Source organism: Podarcis muralis, chromosome 12, assembly GCF_964188315.1.
Source record: "Podarcis muralis chromosome 12, rPodMur119.hap1.1, whole genome shotgun sequence".
Taxonomy (NCBI): domain Eukaryota; kingdom Metazoa; phylum Chordata; class Lepidosauria; order Squamata; family Lacertidae; genus Podarcis; species Podarcis muralis.
The window spans coordinates 31,929,286-31,952,402 of NC_135666.1; the positions used below are offsets into that span (position 1 = coordinate 31,929,286).

General features: G+C 44.3%; 1 protein-coding gene across 1 annotated transcript in view; it reads left to right on the top strand.

Annotated features, from left to right (window-relative positions):
• Positions 1 to 23,117, top strand: part of SCIN (scinderin) — a 46,163-nt gene that overhangs the window by 13,861 nt on the left and 9,185 nt on the right. Inside the window, 9 exon segments of the mRNA XM_028749694.2 lie at positions 11,358 to 11,450; positions 11,584 to 11,716; positions 11,850 to 11,938; positions 13,210 to 13,425; positions 14,895 to 15,016; positions 15,712 to 15,802; positions 19,743 to 19,913; positions 20,856 to 21,033; positions 21,460 to 21,581. Of these exon segments, the coding sequence (XP_028605527.2) occupies positions 11,358 to 11,450; positions 11,584 to 11,716; positions 11,850 to 11,938; positions 13,210 to 13,425; positions 14,895 to 15,016; positions 15,712 to 15,802; positions 19,743 to 19,913; positions 20,856 to 21,033; positions 21,460 to 21,581 (1,215 nt within the window).

Here is a 23,117-nt window from a genome sequence, read left to right on the forward strand (position 1 = left end):
TACTTTTTCAAAAAAAAATTGCACTGAAGTGCATGGATTTGAATTCGTTTCATAGAGTCTGTGCTTCTTCATTTTTTAATTTTTATTTTTACAATAAACAAAACAAGTGGGTTTTGGTATTTTTAGGAAGTGTGTGAATTATATCACTACTATGTTGTATTGATCAGGACGTTCAAAAATAAATCCCACTGCCCTCAGCGGGGCTTCATTCCTACTTGCAATGCGTTTCGGATCACGTCCTCAAAATACCTTTTCCTAGGAAGGTTTTATCTTGAAGAACTTTGGGCAAAGATTTACCTCTTTCCAAAGAGATTGGCCAAATGGTTCAGGAAACATGTGACAGTTACTGAGCTGGCCCACCCGTGAGCTGAGGCGACCGTCTCAGGTGGCTGGATCCACAGGGGCAGCAGATCTGGCCTCCGAGGACTGCGTCACCTATGGCTGCCACGGTGGCAGCGAGAGCTATGCCATGTGACTTGGAAGCCGTCTCTGCTCTGTCTCTTTAGCAGCCCTTCATAATGCCGTCTCTGCAGCAGCCTCTTGGCAAATAGGACACACTTCTGGTCTCCTCCCACTATTGTTTCCGATGTAGACCTTTATTTTGCCCTTGTTCCTGATGTAGTTCTTCACTGGTGGAGGGTCCCCCCTCTTGTGGTTCCCATCAGGTGCCAAAATGTCTTGGGCTGGTCCTGGGCAGTTGTAAAGGTGTGCAAGGACTCAGAATGACTTGTGTCCTACCTGTTAATTGTGTGAGCAAGACGCACCTGAAACAACAGATACTTTGGCTTATTGGGTCGTTCTGGTTTTTATTTTGATTATGTATTTTGTGTATTGTGGTTTTTATCCTGAGACCTGCGGGTGTAGGGTGGTATACAAATTTAACAAACAAACAAACAAACAAACAAACAAACAAACAAACAAACAAACAAACAAAGAGGCAATAGATATATCCTTGCTCTTGTAAGTGGAAGTCGAAAATGGAAGTGAAAATGGAAATGACTCACCACTGCCTTAGACTGATTGGGATACATTTTCTACACAAAGGAGTCTGTTATAGCCTTTGCCTCGGGTATACATTGAGCAGGTTCAGATGATCATATCACAAATTTACAAGCTGAGATTTGGAAGAAAAAAAAGTTTGCCTTCTTCACTCCTCCTTTTTTTGTGAGACACAATTAAATTGGGAAGTTTCAAAATAACCATAGTTTCCCATTTGATCTAAACTGAGAAACTGTGGCTGCCAACTTCAGAACAAGACAGAAGTTTGTTCAATATTCTGGCTTGTTTTGAAGCTATTAACCAGAATTTCTACATTTGGACAAAATGGGAAACTGTGGTTGGTTAATTTCCTGGTTATGTCATGGTTTGCTCAGAGGGAAGGAACAAAGCGGATATGAGCACAGGTGAAAGGCTCATTCATATCTTAGCTTGTTAAGCAGTCATCTGATCTAACTCATTGCAATGCAGTTGTACACCATTGATCATAAAATGCTTGTAAGTTAGACTCTTGCCTCAGTGTTCCGAGAAAGCATAAGCTCTTCTCCTGACAAGGACAGGTGTCCTCTGGACCTGCCTCTCATGCTTTTTGATTACATAGTGGCTGTCACAATGGGGATTTTGGCATTTATTTGATTAGCTTTTCAACATGATGATAATTGAACTAATCTCAAAGTAAACTTATTCCTCTCTACCCCATTCCCACATCTGTTGTGGGCTTCTGCTTATTGTATTGGGACAAGTAAACCGGAAGATATTTTTCAAACAAGTTGATTATTTGAGTAGGGAATATCCACTGGGCCAGGGTCCAGTAATTTCCATCTTTCATTGGTTGGGGACAAACATAATGTGCTCAAATGCTGCTTAGAAAGTTCCACATGATATTTAGGCAAATTAAGATAAGCTAACTAGCAAATCACCTGTGTGCCTTCGCCTTAATGTGAGTCGGGGCTTAACACCCCCCACCCCTCCACCCCCTATAAATGAGACAGACAGTAGATCAGTAGAAATGAAAAGATAAACAGTTATCCAAGCTATTAAAAATCCCACCCCTTAGTTCTACTTCCTTGACCAATTTGAGCCTCAGTGGCCAGATTCAGCATCTGGCTTCTGCAAGAAGGGCTGGGAAAAACTCCATACCCTCCAACATTTCTCTGATGAAAATAGGGACATCCTATCATCATCATCATCATCATCATCATCATCATCATCATCATCATCATCCCTCCCATCTGACTGGGTTGCCCCAGCCACTCTGGATGGCTTCCAACATATATAAAAACATAATAAAGCATGAAACATAAAAAGAAACTTCCCTATACAGGGCTGCCTTCAGATGTCTTCTAAAGGTTGTATAGTTGCTTATCTCCTTGGCCTCCAACATTTCTCTGATGAAAATAGGGATGTCCAAAGAAAAAATGGGACATTCCAGGATCAAATCAAAATCTGGGACTGTCCTTGGACAATAGGGACACTTGGAGGTCTGAGACTCCTGTGACCCACTGCCAGATAGCAAACACACTGTAGTCAGTTAGATGGACAGTGGTCTGACTTGGTCCAGCATCATTCAGCTTCCAGTGTTCCTGATCATAGCTCTTTTGCACCATGTCTCGCCTGATGCTCAGCTCAGTTGTTCTGGAGCAAGACTTTATTTGGACATTTGTGTCCTGCTCTCCATCCTAAGATCTCAGGAGGGAGCACAATTATTCATTCATTGGCTTCCAGGATTCTGTCAGTGGGCTTCTTGGGCTTTCATCTTCCCCCTTACAATGGTCATCTTCCTTCAGGCAATGGTAAAGAAGGTATTGAGAACACTAGGATGATCCAAGGTTCAAATAGATAGGATCCCAATTCACTCGCTGATTTCTGCTTATGGAGAGAGGAGTCTGAGGCTTACTTCCAGTTTGGCCAGGAGTCTGTAAGTAATGAGCCTACCTTAAATTCCAAGTTCACATAGTGCGATTGTGCTAGTGCCCTAAATGTTCCCCTGGCACCTCTTTCCCAAATCCCGGGAAGCCTCTGCCCACCTTAGGGAGGTGCGATGCTCATGCTCACAACATCAGGACCTTGTGACATCACATGTGCGACATCCCCTCCCCCATCATCCTTGCAAGCTGGTGCCTCTGCCCCCAACTGTTCCCCTATGAAAAATTCCACTGCACACCACTGCTGAATGGGGATGGGTGGATAGTGTTGATGGTTTTGGGGAATATGTGGCCCTCCAGATTTTGCAGAACTACGACTTCCATCATCCCTTGGCCATCAGCCATGCTCGCTAGGGCTGATGGGAGTTGTAGTCCAGCAACGTCCTGAAGGCCAAAAGCAGGCTTCCTCAACCTCAGCCCTCCAGATGTTTTGAGACTACAATTCCCATCATCCCACTGGTCCTGTTAGCTAGGGATCATGGGAGTTGTAGGCCAAAAACATCTAGAGGGCCAAGGTTGAGGAAGCCTGGCCAAAAGCTCCCCATTCCTGGTTTACAGCTTGATATTTGCCAAGTTAGGTGCCTGAAGTACAAGATGCGGTACTTCTCCAGAGGCCTAAATGCCAATTTGTGTGGCTTGCTTAATGTTTCTTCTCCTGACAATTATTGCAAGGCATTAATCTTAGACTTCAGGAGAAACTCTACAGTGGATGGTTGCCAATGCAAATACTCTTTAATTCCTTGAGCAAGCGGAGACACCCTTTTATTAGGTGTTTAAACAGCTTTCTAAAGCAATTACAACTCTTTTTTTTGGGGGGGGGAGTGCTTACAATTAAATTATAGTATACAGAATCTGCATGCTGAAACCTACTCATCTGTGTTGTGTGGTCTCCGACTTGGCATCATAACTACACACAAGGTTAGATCCTTAGACAGTTATAAATTACTTTCATGCCCTTACCTTACAATTATCAAAACAGCGAAGCTTTCTTTCACGCACTAGGCTATTATCACACAGCTATAATTCACTTGAGATAGAAACGGTTGCTGGTTCCATCTTCCGCCCATCAGATATGGGAAAGGTGGTAGGGAAAGGGGTGTTGTGCTGCCTTACCATGGAAGGAGTCATGGTTTATCTCCCCAGGAACCAAGCCCGTCCCTGCAATTATTGCATGACCCACTTAAAAGCATTGTATCATCTGCACTGCTGGATGCCCAGATTAATTATGCTTAAAAACAAATGGTCCACCTACTTTCTCATAGCCTTCTGTGCCAAGATGACATTCCACTTGAGGTGAGTCCAGGGCTGGATTTAGGTTTGATGAGGCCCTAAGCTACTGAAGGTAATGGGGCCCTTTATATGTCCAGCTGTCCTTTGTCAACAACAAATTGTCGCTGGTTTTTGTGTTGAATATATGCTATATGGTAATTTATGGACCTAATAGGTATCTAAAGCCATTTGCACATAACAAATAGGAGCCTACACAACACAAAACACTGTTGCTGTATGTAGGTTTTATTTTATTTGTTTTTTATCTTATACTTCGGAAATGTACATCCAGGTTTTTTCCTTTAATTTTTTGGGGGGACCTCCAAGAGAGTGGGACCCTAAGCTATAGCTTGTTTCTCTTATACATAAATCCGGCACTGGGTGAGTCTCCCGATCCTTTGTTGCCAGATATCTAAAAACATTATGACCCTGCTTTTCAGTTTTCAAGGCAGCATCCAAATTAGTAAACTACAGTCTGATTGCAACTATCGAAACTATAAAACAACAGAAAGCGTTAGTCAGAAGCCATAAGTGTGCTTCACCTTGGCCAGTTCTAAAGTCTTCATTCATGGGTATAGTTGGTGCATCAGCCTAACTTAGGCAAAGGCAACCCTCATTTGATACCTGGGCTTCCAAAGTCACCATCCTTGCTAAATAGTGTGAAATCCTCAAAATCCTTTTCCCAGCTGTCTCACTGTAGAATACACAGCTCTCTTCCCTAACATAAACAACTGTGCATTTCTTTCTAGTTTGTGCAAGTAGTTCCAACAAACTCGAAACCACTTTCCATTGTCCGATAATTCAGTATTCAAGCACAAATATGAAGCCTATTGTTTGGTGGCACAGCGTGACATAAATATTTGTTTTGACCGGGTGGTTAGCTAGAAAAGAATGACTTGCAAAAGCCTTGTTGTCAAGACATGGCACTCTTCAGGGATAATTCTTGAAAAAAGCATAGTTGTGATGGGGAGGATTAATCATTGCAGTGATTTGTGCCTGAGAATCTTCCCATGGCTGTGGCAGCTGCAGCTCTGAGGAAATCTTAATTCAATTATGGCCATGGATATCATGAGCTGATATGACTGAATGATTTGGGCTGGTGCTTCTGCAAAACTACCTTTTCCCAGGACTCATATCAGCAAGAAAAAAAGAAAAAAAGGTCAAATCACATTGAATTATGTGTGTGTCATAAGCATTCATGTAATCATGACTGCTACTTTTAATTATTGTACTTACAGTCCTATTACAGGGACGCAGGTGGCGCTGTGGGTTAAACCACAGAGCCTACGACTTGCCGATCAGAAGGTCGGCGGTTCGAATCCCCACGACAGGGTGAGCTCCCGTTGCTCGGTCCCTGCTCCTGCCAAGCTAGCAGTTCGAAAGCACAAAGTGCAGGTAGATAAATAGGTACCGCTCCGGTGGGAAGGTAAACGGCATTTCCGTGCGCTGCTCTGGTTTACCAGAAGCGGCTTAGTCATGCTGGCCACATGACCCGGAAGCTGTACGCCGGCTCCCTCGGCCAATAAAGCGAGATGCCCCCAGAGTCGGTCACGACTGGACCTAATGGTCAGGGTTCCCTTTACCCTTATCTTTAGTTCTATTACTGTATATTGGATTTCTGTTTCTTTTGTGAGTTGCATTGGATATTCATTTGAACCGGAGGGTCGGGTTGAAGTATATAATAATATATAATGAAATAACAACAACAATAATCTCAACTCTCAAAATTGGCTGCCATATTCAGAGAGGTTCCTAACAACAAGCCCAGAAACTAAGAGAGCTAAGTACTTTGACTGATGTGAGAGTATTTCAGAGCTGTGAGCATGGTCCATTATCTGTTACGGTTTTTGAAGCTGAGTGCTTGCCTATTGCTGAACAAAGGGAAAGAGATTCCTAATATTTATGCAAGATCTATGTGTAGAGTGTTGTAGTGTAGAGAAGAGAATTCATGCCACCTCAAAGTGCACCTTACAAAGTGTTTTCAAGCAGCAAACGTTTTATTATTATTATTGGAACGATGCCAAAGTGGAATGCCTTGTGTTGTAGAAAATTGAGAGTGATACACTGTGAACAAAGAGTCACAATACTTATGAAGCTGAAAATTGAAAAAAAGAAATGTTGCCTGGTGATTTCAATTCCATCTTGCCGTTTTACAGCATCCTAAATAGGGACACATTGGGTTGAATGCCCTGGTGCAATAAAACCTATTTGACTGCATTGTACAACTGCAGGAGAAGGTAAAATAATAAGTACCTGGGCAGAAAAACTGTATCTTCCTGAAGTCTTTTGTTTTATTGCTCTAATTTCTATTGGAAGCCTTCTGTTAGAAGCAGATATTGTCATTCTACATCTCTGAGCATTCTACTCGTAATCTTATATACTAATTGTGAATTCATTTCCTCAAGTGCCAATGCTTATACAGCCAGCAAATATTCATAATATGAGAACTGTGCAAATTGCAGAGCTCAAGTTGTTAAAGAGGAGAACAGTAGGAGTGTACAAGATTACCCAGGTGGATACAGTAGATGATCTCCCATGTTCTGGAGTCAGTGGATTGAATCTGGTGAAAGGCATTTCTAAATCTCATTATGTTTCTTAATTGGCATATCAAGGCCAAGACGTCTGTGTCACCAACAACTGCATTACAAACTACCTTTGTTAATTATGCAGTTTTCACTGTCGACATACTTTCTGCATTTAATTTTCCTCTGACCTCATTGCTTACAATCCACTCCTAAACGGCCACTCCCCTGACCTCTGATCGATTGCATCACTGCTGCTTACTGAGAAGGAGAGAAGGGAGGCGGCTGCATAGTTGGCAAGGTGCGAATTCCCTGGCAGGAGCACCAAACTGGCTCTGGTGGAGAGCTTGCACCACTCTGACCTCATAGTTGCGTCACCCTTCCCGCTCTGCCTCTGATAGGCAACAAGAGGTCAGGTGGGCGCCAACCCCCACCATGCTGTCCACTACTGCCTTATATAAAAGATTTGTACCTGAGAAGACAAATCAGCCTCTCACTGGGCCATTTCCTGCCTGACATCATGATGGGCCTGTTGGCAATGTTTTTTATCAAATCTATCAGCCGCTAAGTGACAAGGGCTATGTATACAGGTTATGTATTAATTTATTTATTTAGATATGTCTGTCCCACAGTACTAATACATAGCAAGTTTCACTACTGCCTTTACCAGCTGAGAAATGAAATTCTATTTGCATTTAACCTGATACAGCCTTTTTATAGACTCTGTAATAATATTTATCTTGCTGAGAGAGAAAGCCGTATAGGTAGGTGGCTCTTTGAAATATATAAGGGGTTCTCCATCAGCTACCTTTGCACTCCTTATCTTGGCAATTTCTCCCTTATCAAATATTTACGTTGTCAACATGCCCCTCCTTGTCTAAATATAAGTATCTCCTTTGAATGGGTGATACTACATTGCACTTACCTTATTCCAGCTAGTTTGACTTTAAGCCAAATTCAGCCGGCCCTTCTCTGGTGAATAGGAGGAGAATTATAGGAATGGTGTCATATCTATCAGCTGGTGCATATGAGGCAGCAAGCCATATTGGGTTACTATTTTGCTCTGTGCTTGAGACCTAGATTTAGAAACTTACTGTAAACCAATTTTAAAACTTTTTTATTAATTTTCTCTTGCTCTGTAGCTATAGCATTCCTGAATGCCTCTCAGCTCCTCTTTCCTGCATGGGTGGTTGCTGGTTGGTTCCCTCTTTGTAGCCACAATTGCTTATTTATTTTGTTGTTGTTATTCCAATTTATTTTTTTAAAAAAATTATAACGCCAGATGAATTGTTTCCCCTCTATCAGAAGGTACTGCATTCCTATATCCACTTATAAGGAAGCAAGTCCTATTGAATTCAGTGAAACTTCCTTCAGAATCAGCATGTATTGAGTTAAACCGCAGAAGTTCAATTCACCTCTGATGAAGGCATTTGTGAAGCACGGTTAGCAGTTTGTTCTATTTCAGCACCTGGTTAAAGTTCACTTATTCTTCTTTTTCTGGCTGTCTTTTGTTCTGTGGCCATTAAAAGGATTTGATACACTCAGTACATAAGGAATGTATTTTTGGTTCTGTTTTCCAAAACTATGGGTTGACGTCACTTGGATTTCTCCCAAGATGACCACGTGGGAGAACATCTGAACTGGCTCCTTGGCCCACCCTAATCTGTGTTTAAGTTATTAATTCGGCCTGCTCTTCCACTCCCCCTCCCTCCAGCACCATAAAAGCTAAGGTTGTTTTAAGCCACTGAAATTAGAAAGGAGTCAAGTCAGGCTTCTCCAGCCTGACTACAAATTCTACCATCCTTGATTATTGGCTTTGCTTTTTCTCTGGGGGTACTCAAGGGTAGGGGAAGCAGGTGGCGCTGTGGTCTAAACCACTGAGCCTCTTAGGTTTGCCAATTGGAAGATCGGTGGTTCGAATCCCCGTGACAGGGTGAGCTCCCATTGCTCTGTCCCAGCTTCCAACCTAGCAGTTCAAAAGCACACCAGCATAAATAGATAAATAGGCACTGCTGTGGCAGGAAGGTAAACAGCATTTCTGTGCGCTCTGGTTTCCGTTATGATGTCCCATTGCACCAGAAGCAGTTTAGTCATGCTGGCTATATGACCCAGAAAGCTATCTGTGGGCAAACGCTGGCTCCCTCGGTGTCAGGATGCTGTCAGCAGCTCCAAGCTAGTTGCCCAGAAAAATATAAAGACAAGGAAAAGTTTCTTACCGTCCTTTTTTATTTCGATCTTTACAGAGAGAGGCTATAGAACCCAGCCTCTTGGAGTGACTCTTCACACCCCGTCTCTCCTATTCGTCACTTCTACGGGTCCTGCTATGTGCCCTCTGTCATCAAGCTCTTTGCTCTCCTACTTTTAAGGCTCGCCGGGTTCTGGGAGATGGAGAGTCTGGAATGCTTTCTAATGACACCGTGTCAGCCAGCTGCCACTTCAGTTCTGACTGTTCCTTCTCTCCCATTATTTCCCATCTTTTACCCTCATCTGCCTCTGAGCTGTGACCTCCTGCAAACCACTGTTGTAAAACTATACTGTCTTCTTCCTCCTCCTCCCTGGGAGTATCAGGATGGGGAGGCGGTCTCCACCATTCCTTCTCTGCTCAGTCCCTGACACTTGGCCTCAAAAGTTAGATGAGCGCCCCAACCCCATAGTCACCTTTGACTGGACTTAACTGTCCAGGGGTCCTTTACTTTTACTTTTTTTTACCTTACTCAAGGGTAGGCAGTACAGTTGTACCTTGGTTCTCGAGCAGAATGCGTTCCAGGAGTTTGACTCCCAGAACTGTTCAAAAACCAAGGCGCGGCTTCCGATTGGCTTTCAGGACCCTCCTGCAGCCAATAGGATGCTGCAAAAGTGCCGGACATTTGGCTTCCAAAAATTGTTCAAAAACTGGAACAGTCACTTTCGGGTTTCAATCGTTTGGGAGCCAATTTGTTCTTAAAAAAAAGGCACTTGATGGGACCGAAGGGAATCTGAAACATCTGTAGGGTTCTTGGTTGGGAAAACCTCAGTTAAGTTATTAACAGCCCTGGAGAGGGGAAACCCACAACCTGAAAATGCAAAAAGTTTGTAAATATGAAAGACATGCCCATAGCATCCCTGGAATGGCCATTACAGCCCATCAGTCAGGGACTATACTGATGACACCTATATGCTGCTCATACACAGAAGCAGCCAGGGCACTCAAAGAAGGCAATGGCAAGATTCCCCCAGCACACAACCCTGCACAGGCTGCATCCTCCTTGTTGAGATTTCCATTCCACCTTAAGGAGCAGACGTGTGGAACTGTTGCGTGTCACATGTCTGTTTACATTCCAGAACAGATTGCTGGGAACTTCCGTTGTGTATATAGCTGTTCTCTCTGAGAAGACGGAGAGAGAGAGACATGTTTCTTTGCCCTGATTTATGATTAATAAATCTGTAGTTGTAGTATGCTTTCACAAGCCTCACGCCTATTCTGTGTGCACAGTTTGATCTGCTGATAGTGTGCCCTGCCTTTGAAGCCTGGGTCGCTGATTTATGTTGGAGCAGAGGCCGATGAGTCTTTGCAGTGGGATGGCTGGAAGGAGACGGCCCAGCTGGGGCTAGCCAGCTGGCCTTGCGCCCTTTGCATGTTGACACTCCTGAGCAGCCATGGCACAGAGGAAAGGGGGCTTTCATTCTTCTCCCATGCTCTTTTCCCAAAGGAATTCATGCTCCCAGGCTTATTAGTTGCAGACAGGAAAAAAATACAGCTACCGCTGTTCCTGCCCTGCCTCCTCACTTCATGGCTAAGAGCAGAGTCTGGGTGGATCTGGGAGTGATGTCTATTGGAGAGACGTCATCACAGAGTGACAACCTGAATCCTACCCCTCCTCACCCCTAGCACTGTGGCTCCAATTCAAATCATCTCCCAACCGGCTTATTGCCCAAGAAAAATATCACATTTGTATATCCCATCACAGAACTTTTGTACCATGCCAAATGTAGCCCTAAATCATGCAACATCTTTTTTCTTTTTTTTAAATTCAATTTTCAAAATTATCCCAGATTTCTCACGACGCTGCTAATAAAGCCATAGCTAAAAATGACTGGGTTTTTCTTTTTCTGATTTTGTTTATTTACTGTATTTTTCGCTCTATAAGATGCACCAGACCACAAGACGCACCTAGTTTTTGGAGGAGGAAAACAAGAAAAAAAATATTCAGAATCTCAGAAGCCAGAACAGCAAGAGGGATCGCTGCGCAATGAAAGCAGCAATCCCTCTTGCTGTTTTGGCTTCTGGGATAGCTGCGCAGCCTGCATTCACTCCATAAGACGCACACACATTTCCCCTTACTTTTTAGGAGGGAAAAAGTGAGTCTTATAGAGCAAAAAATAAGGTACTTACTTGAGTCTGGGTGCTTGGCTTTTGTTTCTTTTTATCGCAAACATGGTGAAAGGAAGAAGGAAACAATGTCTGCTCACGTAACAAGAATAACCCATCAATCCTAATTTAAATGGGCACATTAATCTAAGCAGTCCATCTGTCCAAACAGATAGCCAAACAAGCAGATGATAACAAGATTATATGTTCAAATGAAGAACGGGGAGTAAAATATTCAGACCTTTGAGTAATGGATGGTGAGCATTTTATCTTTCTCTTTCTCTTTTCATTCTGAAGGTCTTGGGACGGAAACCAGAACTTCGTGAGGGTGATGATAACGATGATGAGGCTGCTGATATTACCAACAGGAAAAGTGCCAAACTCTACATGGTATGAGCAGAATTGCCAGCTTGCTGCACGGCTGTTTCTGAACAGAAGTCATGACAATATGTGTTTGTTTGTTTTTTAATTACTTGAATGCAGATTTGTAGCTGATCTAAATGTGAATGTCCTGCATCCTTAGGTATCAGACGCCAGTGGATCAATGAAGGTTTCGATTGTTGCAGAGGAGAATCCTTTCTTGAGGGCAATGCTTTTGTCTGAAGAGTGCTTTATACTGGATCACGGAGTAGCTAGGAAGATATTTGTGTGGAAAGGTATGTGGCAAATCTCTTTGCTTCTCTTTTAACATTACAATATTATAATTTACTATTATAATCAACAAATGCTTCTGGGAGTTTTGCTCTCCTTTTGCCGTTGTAATTTTTCCTTCTGCTTTGTTTTAACAAGGTAAAAATGCTAATCCAAGTGAGAGAAAAGCAGCCATGAAATCGGCTGAAGAATTCATTCAGCAAATGAATTATCCTGCCAACACTCAGGTATACCTATGCAAGGAACAACAGTACTTTCCGTTTTTCCCCAAGTAAACCCCCACAGGTGACTAAGATCACTTCCAGATGACCTGTTTGTCTGTTGTTCATCCTAATTTGTTTCCAGGGAGGCTAGATTACGTTGCTTCAATTGATACCTCACACTTTGGGGTGCATTTTCCTGCCACTTTTCTTGCAAAAGGTGTGGTTTTGCAGGGGTAGGTGGGGAGCATTCTTGTTGTGCAAGAGCACCCATTCAAATTGATTTGTGCAACCTGAATTTGCTGGTATGTGGATAAATCACACCAGAAAACAGTGGCAGTCTGAAACTACCCTGAGTATAGTTTATATAAGGCCAGCCACTGGTATTATTTATTATTGTTGTTGTTGTTGTTGTTGTTGTTAGAATTTATATACTGCCCTATACCCAGAGGTCTCAGGGTGGTTCACATAAAAGGATCACAGTATATAAAATTAAAATAAAAGCAATAACCCAATAATGCCCCCCCCAAAAGAGCTACATTTTAAAAGGGTATGGGATGTTGATCAGGTCAACCAAAGGCCTGGTTAAAAAGGAACGTTTTTGCCTGGCACCTAAAGGTGTGTAATGAAGGCACCAGGTGAACTTTCTTGGGGAGAGCATTCCACAGACGGGGAGCCACTGCAGAGAAGCCTTGTTCTTGTGTTGCCACCCTCCAAACCTCTCGAGGAGGCCGCACACGAAGAAGGGCCTCAGAAGATTATCTCAGTGTCTGGGTAGGCTCGTATGGATAGAGGTGGTCCTTGAGGAGTTGCGGTCCTGAGCTATTTAAGGCTTTATAGGTCAAAACCAGCACTTTGAATTGCGCCCGGAAACTAATCAGTAGCCTGTGCAGTCATAGCAGGATCAGTGTAATATGCTCAAACCGTCTTGCTCAGGTGAGCAACCTGGTATAGGGGGCTGAGGTAGAAATGATGAGGCCAGTCTAGGAACACTCTCACTTAAAAGTTCAAATACACTCCCCCTTCTGATATGGCAGCATGTTAAAGAAATATACCATTGCGAAAAAGTGGCAAAACTGGGGATGGGGAAGCTGCAGCTCTCCAGAAGTTGCAGGACTGTCATCGCCCTTAATCACTGGCCATACTTGTGAGCCCTTGCTCCTGTCTGGTATATATCTAGAGATTGGGTTAACTGGCGACTGCTTCTCTTCTCCCATACATTAGCACACAGCAGTACTCTAGGAAAGAAGGAGAGCTGTCAGTTATAGGCTTTCCAACCCTTTACTTCTTGGTTTCAGATTCAGGTTCTTCCAGAAGGAGGTGAAACACCGATCTTCAAGCAGTTCTTTAGAGACTGGAAAGATAAGGATCAAAGCGATGGCTTCGGGAAAGTGTACGTCACAGAGAGAGTGGCGAGGATTGAGCAGGTTGAGTTTGACGCTACCAAGTTGCACGAGTCTCCGCAGATGGCAGCCCAGCACAACATGGTGGACGATGGCTCTGGGAAAGTGGAGGTAGTTATTGACATCTAGCTCCCGGGTTTCTCTTTTAGCTGCTGTTCTGCTTTACGGTCGTAGTTTTGCAGTACAGACGTACCCTGGATCCCAAACACCTTGGTACTCAGACATTTTGGCTCCCGAACGCTGCAAACCCGGAAGTGAATGTTCCAGTTTGCAAACGTTCTTTGGAACCCAAACGTCCAACAGGGCTTCCGCGGCTTCTGATTGGCTGCAGGACCTTCCTGCAGCCAGTCAGAAGCCGTGCTTTGGTTTCCGAACGTTTTGGAAGTCGAACGGACTTCCGGAATGGATTCCGTTCAACCTCCAAGGTACGCCTGTACTTTGCACCTATTTTCTCCACTCCCATACAAATACGTCTAGTACATGGTTTTATGGGGTGCGGGGTGCTAGATTGTGTATGTGACATACAACTGAGTCTGAGAATTACCTGGAATCCGAACCCTGTAAATGGGGGAAGGGCTCCTCTGAATACAGAATCCTCTGCAGGTGTGGAGAGGTTCTGTTATGACTTCTGCTTTTAGCACTGTTACAAAAGTTGGGTGCCTCCCGCCAATCTTTGCCGAGCAGTAGCAAGAGTCCAGGGTGCTCCAGGCACTCACCCCGGGGTCTGTGCTCCGTTGGAGAATCGAGACACAGAGGAGTATGTCATAGCTTTAAGAAATATGCTTTGTTCACCTGTTTACACCTTCAGTTTGCATGCGGGGGGGGGGGGGGAGTCCAGATCCTACAGCATGGTCATTTCAAGACAGGCTTGGACCCCACATCAATAGAGCCCTGGAGCCCAAGGCATCTCTCCCAGCAGACCTGCAGCCAGCCTGCCCAAGATGGATCCCAGTCTCTCTTCTTCCTCCTTCTACACAGCAACCTTTGCCAAAGACTCCCTTTCCCTGTCACCTCACAACTTTCCAAACACCCATTCACACCTCAGGGCAATGGGGAAAGGAAAGTTCTCTCCTATTGCCTGTGGCCTTGTATTGTTTCTTAATGGGCCTTGCTTGGCCAGGTCGTTTTGCATACGCAACCTAGGAATTCCTCTGCAGCGCTAGTGTTTCTCCTTTCATACCCCAAATAATCAAAATCCTACCATTTATTGATTTCTAGGGGGTACCCAAAATTATAACAGTATTATACTGGAGCCTACTATACTTACATTTAGGGGGATTAATGTAGCTCAGTGGTAGAGTATCTGCTTTGCCTGCAGAAGGTCTCAGGTTCAATCCCTGATAACGATAATTGATTGTGATGCCTAATAGTGATAGAATACATCTCATGGCCTTTTGGACCTACTGTTTACATGGGAATTGATTGCAGTACATGAAAGCTTCAGCTACAATAAATCAGATTAGTGTTTCTGCTGCAACTAACACAGCTAACCAACTCTCTTGAATCTGTCACCTTATCAAAATGCTCTGTTTTGAGAATTTTGCAAACGCTCTTCCCCCGTGACATCTTTCATGTCTTAGATTTGGCGCGTCGAAAGCAATGGCAGAATCCCTGTGGAACCTCAGAGCTATGGGCAGTTTTATGGCGGAGATTGCTACATCATACTGTACACCTATCCCAAAGGACAGATAATCTACACATGGTATGTTTAATGGAAGCCATGCTGCTTCTTAGCTTACTGTTGTTTTTATCTTCGATGCGTTGCAAGGACCCTCTCTGAAAACCAGTATCCCCTTTGGTGGCCGCAAGATGTTTTGGTGCCAGGAGCAAAGGGCAAAAAGATCCCTCCCCTATTCCATAACCGGAAGCTGATTGGACTGGCAGCTGAAACATCCTCTCCGCCCCCCCCCCCTCCCGGAATCTGCCACCTGAAGGAGCCACCTCACTCTGCCTGATAACATTATGCCTGCATCAGGCCTTCAGAATCGGACTGAGTTGTGCTTTAAATAGCTAAATCTGCAATAGGGACACTCCAGCTTTGGCCTATGGGAAGAGCCCACCTGCCTGAAACTGTGGGGCATAACCCAGTTCTACATTCTAGAGCGAAACCTGAAGGGATTGACCTGAGGAGTTCTTGGATAGATGAGCGATCACCTAATCCATGATCTCTTCAGGTCCCACATGCCCCATACTTAATACTGCCCTATCAATAACCTCCCTGAATCTTTTGGATGGGGTCGGCTACTAATTTTGGGGGTAAGCTTTGCAGTTACGAAGGCAATTGTGGGTTCTCCCAGCTGGTCACCTCTGCCACTCCCATGTGCTTTGACTCCTATAGTCAGGAGCTTCACCTTTCTAAGGGGACTTGCGTTTTATCTTCGGCTTCTCCATCCACAGGCAAGGAGCTCATGCCACACTAGATGAGTTGACTACTTCAGCGTTCTTGACAGTTCAGCTCGACCGGTCACTAGACGGGCACGCAGTCCAGGTTAGTGCCTTCCTGATGAGCCTGAAAATATTGATGGTGCAAACAGGAGGTCACACAAGCAACTTGAAAGCTACATTCTATTTCTTGCATACAGCGGTTCTCAACCTGTGGGTCCCCAGATGTTGTTGGACTACAACTCCCATCATCCCTGAGCTCTGGCCGTCTGGGGTGATGGGAGTTGTAGTCCAACAACATCTGGGGACCCACAGGTTGAGAGAGGCTGGAAGCCCATGCTCCCTATTGTCCTCCAAATGATTTAAGGGCAACTATCTGTGAGCGGGGAAGACACACAGACACCCTGTACTTGCGGGAGCTCCTGTGCCTTTGGAAACCCTAGAAAAGCAGGGTATAGGAGGCTTCGTCATTGCAGGTTGTGACTTGTGGTCACACGGAGGGAGATTGAGATGGCCACTTCTGTATGTTCCCCCTTCATTGCATATTTAGTTAAGCCCTATTCAAAAACAGGATCACAATTAAGATTGGGGTGGGAAGAGAAATTCAATTAAAGTCGGACCTAATTTGCACTTTCTGAAACCATATGCGAAGTAAAATACAGTTATCCTTCAATGACACAGTTCTGCAGCCAAGTAATATAAACAAAAATGCATTTGCTAGTGTAAAAGGTTAACATAGTTGCATATATTAGTGAAAAGAACATGTGGAAATGCGTTATATTAACAGAAGCCGCTTTGCAAAAATGTGCATATTAGGCAAAATTGCATACAGAAGGGTGTCAGGAGAAATCCACAGTGCTGATGAGTTTTTTAGGAGGGCTTTTTGGAAAAACAAAATAGCAAACTCATGTGGAGAACTGAGCTTCACACTGGAAAAAATGAGAACCTGAGAGAAACCAAAACTGACCTTCCATCCTTAATCACAATACACTCTTGGTGCAACTATATTTTTTGTCACTAGATGGCACTGCAGGCTATATTACAATAAAAGGAGGCTCTTGAAATATTGTTTATCTTTGTAAGTAGTCCTGCACCATGTTTCCCTAGGAGTCTTTGCTGGACCTGCAAATGATTGCCTTCTTCGTTGCACAGGCAATTCGTGGTGTGTGAAGTTGGTTTCATTTGGCCAACTCCTCCATTGATCACACCTGTACATTCCATTGTCGGAACAGCCTCAATTGCAACCACCTGCAAGGAGCGCAGGACAAAAAAATGGCTTCCAAGTCCTGCACAGGTTGTGGGGAGGTGGAAGGAAGAACTTCCTGCAGTCTGCGGAGATCTGAAGAGTTTCTCTTGATCTGAACAATTACCAAGTTGCACTGAGAGGGAATGCTGCACTACAGAATGTGGACTAAATTGTGGAGGGCACATTGTGACTGACATGGATTACTGTCTGCCTCTGTGCAGTCTGAAATGTCTATTGTGGTGGGTTTGGAGATTCCAGTCCCTTCCCCGCTTCTCACCTGTGAGGAAGGTGGGTTCCTGATCTCCTGCCCCTGCTATCCTGTTTAGCCGTTAGGGCAGGTCTGTTCCTTTTGTGAGCAGTCAATCCAAACACAGCCTGCCCGCTCCTGCCTAGCATTTATTGTGGCCTTCCCTCCCCTTTTTGTAGTCCTAGGCAAGCCAAACAATGTTCAGGTGCATACATGGACTCTATGGGTGGAGTTGCAGGCTGAAACAACTTTTGTATGTCTGCATTAGGACTTTGATAGACGTGGGTGGCACTGTGGGTTAAACCACAGAGCCTAGGACTTGCCGATCAGAAGGTTGGCGGTTCGAATCCCCGCGACGGGGTGAGCTCCCATTGCTCAGTCCCAGCTCCTGCCCACCTAGCAGTTCGAAAGCACGTCAAAGTGCAAGTAGATAAATAGGTACCGCTCCGGCGGGAAGGTAAACGTTTCCGTGCGTTGCTCTGGTTCGCCAGAAGCAGCTTAGTCATGCTGGCCACATGACCCGGAAGCTGTACGCCGGCTCCCTCGGCCAATAAAGCGAGATGAGCACCGCAACCCCAGAGTCGTCCACGACTGGACCTAATGGTCAGGGGTCCCTTTACCCTTTTTAAACCCCCTTGCGAAATGCCAAAGGAAGCTATTGTGCTCTTTGGCGCTTGTGCAAGAGAAGCGCCACATGTTCAGACCACATCCAGAACATGTTTAAAGCATGTTGCTTCCCCACCAACAGTCGTGGAACTGTAGTTTCTTAAGGATACTGAGAAGGCTAGCTGTAAGGGGGGGACTAGTTCCCAGAATTCTGGGGGCAGGGAGCAATATGATTTAAATGTATGGTTGGGTCTGCCCATAGTTTAATGTCCACATGGTCCCTAAGGAAGCAGCTCTTCAACCACCACCCGACCGCAATTCCATCCATCTGTAGTTTGCATCTCATCTGTTGCCTGTGTCTTTTCCTTCCTGCACTACTATTAACAGCCATGGGGAGCGCCTTTTTCATTCATTCCCTTGTGAGGAGCCTTCCAGAGGCTGCATGCTGGTGGTGGCTGGAGCCAGAGGCAAAAATTGGGTGGTAGCACGGATGTGACTCTTACCTCGGTACAGTAGGCCACATCCCAGATACACAAAGGTCGGAGGTTTCTGCGCACAGTCTCCTTCCTCCATCCCAGAAAAGCAAGAGGTGTTATCATGGTCCCAGCTTGGAAGTACAACCATAAAAACAAGCAGCTTGTTCACCCCTGTCTCCTCTTCTTCTGCTGTTTCCCATGGGTCAAATTTTAGATTGTAGGCTCCTCGGGGCAGGGTTACCTATCCTCTTGTATTTTGGTTAGGTGCTGGGAACATTGATGGCGCTTTATAAATATTAGCAAGTACCAAGTCTTTGACACATGGCAGGTTGGGTGCCTCAGAACAGGCCGTAAGAGATGCCTGCAATTAACTTGCAGCAGGAACAGGGAACCTGCAGCCCTCCACGTTTTGTGGGACTGCAGTTCCCACCATCCCTGACTATTGGCCACGCTTGCTGGGGCTGATGAAAGCTGGAGTCCACCAACCACTTCTGTGCAGCATTGGACTATCTGAAATCTCAGATACCTGAGTGGGAGGATTCATGGTCCATTGATGGACATTAGTATTTCTATTCTCCATGCACTGGAGTGTTGGTGCTGACCTTTAAAGCCCTAAACAGCCTCAGCCCAGTATACCTGAAGGAGCGTCTCCAATCCCATCATTCAGCCTGGACACTGAGGTCCAGCTCCGAGGGCCTTCTGGCGGTTCCCTCACTGCAAGAAGTGAGGTTACAGGGAACCAGGCAGAGGGCCTTCTCGGTAGTGGCTCCCACCCTGTGGAACACCCTCCCATCAGATGTCAAAGAAATAAGCACCTAGCCTACTTTTAGAAGACATCTGAAGGCAGCTTTGTTTAGGGAAGTTTTTAATGTTTAAACCTGTATTGTGTTTTTAATATTTGATTGGGAGCTGCCCAGAGTGGCTGGGGAAACCCAGCCAGATGGGCTGGGTATAAATAATAAATTATTGTTATTAGATAATGCACCCCAAAGATCAACTGATAATGCATTCCAGGGATCAGTTGTAAGAAAGAGCTCTTCTCGCTTCCTTCTTTAACGGCAGCCTTCTTGATAATCGACCTGGTTGGTGCTTTTCCATTCCCAGATGGCTTTATGCTCCTTGCCTGTCTCCCAGCTCCAGGCAGGTACACAAACAGGGCGCTGCTTCCTGCTGCATTTAAATGCAAATCTCAAATCTGAACCAAACACACATGCACACACCAGAATGTTATATGAGGAATATTTAGATTGCAATGGCATGCTGCATTTCTGCTTCCGTGAGAGGCAGGTTTAGAACGCCACGGCTGCACACACACACTGCAGTCACGTAAGCTTGAATTATTCAAGAGAAACGTGCCACTCTTCATTCTTGCCAACTTCCAGCGAAGCATCTGTTGGCCAGGGCAGGCCAGGGCAGCAGGCAGCTTCGTAAAAATCTGTTTCTGTGCTGTTCCCTTCAAACGTCGCTGCAGATCAGAGTCAGCCAAGGAAAGGAGCCCCTGCACTTGTTGAGTTTGTTCAAAGACAAACCGCTCATTGTTTACAAGGATGGGACATCCAAGAAAGGCGGACAGAAGCCTGCTGCTCCAACACGCTTGTTCCAAATCCGCAGGAACCTAGCATCCATCACCAGGATTGTCGAGGTAAGAAATAGGCGTTCGGAAACCTGTTCTCCGTGTAGCAAGATGAAACGGACACCAAATTCCAGAGCCGGGGACAAACTAGATGTGATGGTAGCAGACACGTGTGTCTGCATGCAGATATGCCCCAGTCAGGTAGAAAGGTGTGATAAGACCCTAGCAAGCTGTTTTCTATTGAGAGAGGTTCATATAGCTCACTGCTGAATACATTGATTCCGTATGTATGCAATCAAAGCAGCTCTCCCCTCTCGATTTTCAAAGCATGGGGAATCTCCAGATTTGGGGAAGAGATAGGGTGGAGTAGCAATCGTCGGAGGAGAATGCCATATGAGGGGGGAATTAAAACGGGCGTAAGGGGTTCACAATCCACATGAAACCAAGGTATGGATGGGCCAAAGCAACACCTCTCCAGGGCTTCAGAAAAGAGACATCCTTGGCCCTCTGGAGCAGATTCAGGGAGTCCTGTTGTGCTACTGGGCATCCTTGCAATGTCTTCTATTTGTGCAACCATTCAGCTCAAAGGCCCCGTATACTGATTTCAGGTCCCACATATGAATGTTTGCTGACTAGGTTGTATCATTGCTGCACTAAAACTGGATTATATTGAAGCTCGTATGCATTTTTCAGTGTTATCCAGATCCAACTTTTATGAGTCAATTGAAAGTCCTGCCAAAAGCACTTTCCTAAAAAGTTGTTGTTGTTTATTTTGCTGGGTGGGAATGGAGATGTGTGTACAGCAAAACCTTCCTTTCACTGCTAGTTTATTTTTAACATTATAATTAGGACTCCCTCTTTGTGTTGGCCTTTTAAGAGCTTGCCTCTTGAGTGGCACCTGTGAAGTCAGGGGGATTGTTCTGGGCTTAAATTAATGTTGCAAACTGCAAAAATGGGAAAGAAGTAAAAAAGAAGAAGCAGGAGACCGATGCAATCTCACTCCTGTCTCAGGTTGATGCAGATGCCACTTCGTTGAATTCCAATGATGTTTTCGTTTTGAAACTGCCAAGTAATGCTGGGTATACCTGGATTGGGAAAGGAGCAAGCAGAGAAGAAGAGAAGGGGGCGCAGTATGTAGCTGGTGTCCTCAAGTGCCAAACCTCAAGGATTGAAGAAGGCCAGGAACCAGGTGAGCACAACTCTACAATTCTAGCATTCTATTATTCGATGCAGGAAATGTCCACAGTCCTTGACATTCGAGAAAATGGCTTCCTAATATTACTGGCCGTACCAGTGGTGTAGCATGGGTTGCCAGTGCCCAGGGCCATATGGAGAAGGAGGTGGGTGGGAGGGAAACGGACAGAGTATGCACGCACTTTGACTGCCTAACAGCGTCCACATCATCCAGGAGATCGCAGCTGCAAATATAAGAAGAGTTGTTCTGTTGTCTGGAGAGGTCACTTCCTGGCTTGCATGGAGGAGCCCCATGATGGAAGCACACAGCTGTATTGAGGCAGCACCCAGTGTTGAAATTTTACACCCCTAACAATTTTGTTTCCTCAACACTTGTTCACAGGGCATTTCACCAAGGAAGTGTTTTTGTTGTATCTTCCAGAGCCATTTTGGAGTGCCCTTGGTGGAAAGAAAGAATACCAGACATCTGCACAGTTACTGACTGAGTCTGAAGACCACCCTCCACGTCTTTATGGCTGCTCTAATAAGACCGGCAGGTTTATAGTAAGTATATGGCAGATAGTTTCTGTTCTGTCCCTTGATTACTAGTATGGTCATTCCGTCCCTGGCTCTTAAATGAGATTACTCACATCCTTTGCAGGGCGAGGAAGAACATCATTTGCAGAGCATAGAGCAAGTTTATCGTAACATGGAGGTCTCAGACGTAGGCTGCCTTATATTTGATCATATTTTGGAGGAATGCTGCCCCACCCACTGACAATCCTGCCATTCTGTCTTTTATTTTTTCCCTTTTCATTTCCTTCTGGCCAGTGTTTTTCTCCTTGTCCACTGAGCCACCTAGCAGTATATATATATTTATTTGTAATATACTGTGGCTCAAAAGCTTTGTCAAAGAGAACCAAAAAACCTCTGGATATATAGCTGTGCTATGTTTGGAGTTCGATACATTCCTTTTGCCTTGAGAAATGTAATAGGTGTGAAAACAGAAGGGTCCTTTAAGAATTCTGAGTATTCAAGCCCAGAATAAGCAAAGAAGATATTGATTAACTGAGTCAACACTGGTGGATAAAAATGTAGGTCACACAAAGGATCTTCATGAGGCATGGATTAAAACATTTTTTCCAAGGAAAGCTTTGTTGAATCTCTCCCTTTCTCTCTTTCCATACATACATACAAACATACATATACACAGTCCTTTTTTCTGCGGGGACACGGGGGTATGCATACCCCTAAACATTTTGTGAATCTTTGTACTTTTGTCCATTTACTGTATTTATTTTCCCCGATTTGAACTATAAAATGGTGATTTTCTTGTGTCAAAATGAGAGTACCCCTAAACATTTTTTAGAAAAAAGCGCTGCATATACATACATATAATTTAAAAAAAACTAGAAGAAACATTTTCCAGGACCACTTTTCATAATACAAACATTGATAACCAATGATATTAATTAAATAAAAATAAGAGAGAGAGATTCTTATCCGTTTATTGCTTCACCTAAATGTCTAATAAATCATGGCTCCTTGTGTCCATCAAGTGTATCTGGACTCTGAAGGAAAGAAGCAACTGACTTATAGGCTCTATATACATACATACTAAGCTGGTACTCCATTGAGATCTTCCAATTTTCCTATATAAAGTCAGAACAAAACACAGGAAGCTTTGAGGAAGAACATATTAATGGAACAAAGCTTGGCTTGATTATGAAAACACGTACTTTCTGCAGTGTAAGAGGGCTTACAATTTGTTTCAAAGTTGTATGGGAAGGACTGAAATGTCCAGTTTTATTTTATCGTTTAGCAGCTGTCTAGTTGCTCTGTGTACAAAGGGAGAGGAAGATGAACTTTTTTGTAGTCACTATCCTATTTTTTCTTATTTGGTAGCTTTATATTGTATTGAATGGTGGCGGCTTACTCATTAGTCAAGTAACGGGTGCAATGCAAATTCCCACACACATCTGTCCTAATTTTCTAAAACGCAATGTTCTGTACCAAAAAAGCGTTTCTCTTAAAAAAAATAATCTGCTAATTGGTTAAAAAAAATAAAGTAATGTCACTGCATTTTATTCTTTATTTAAA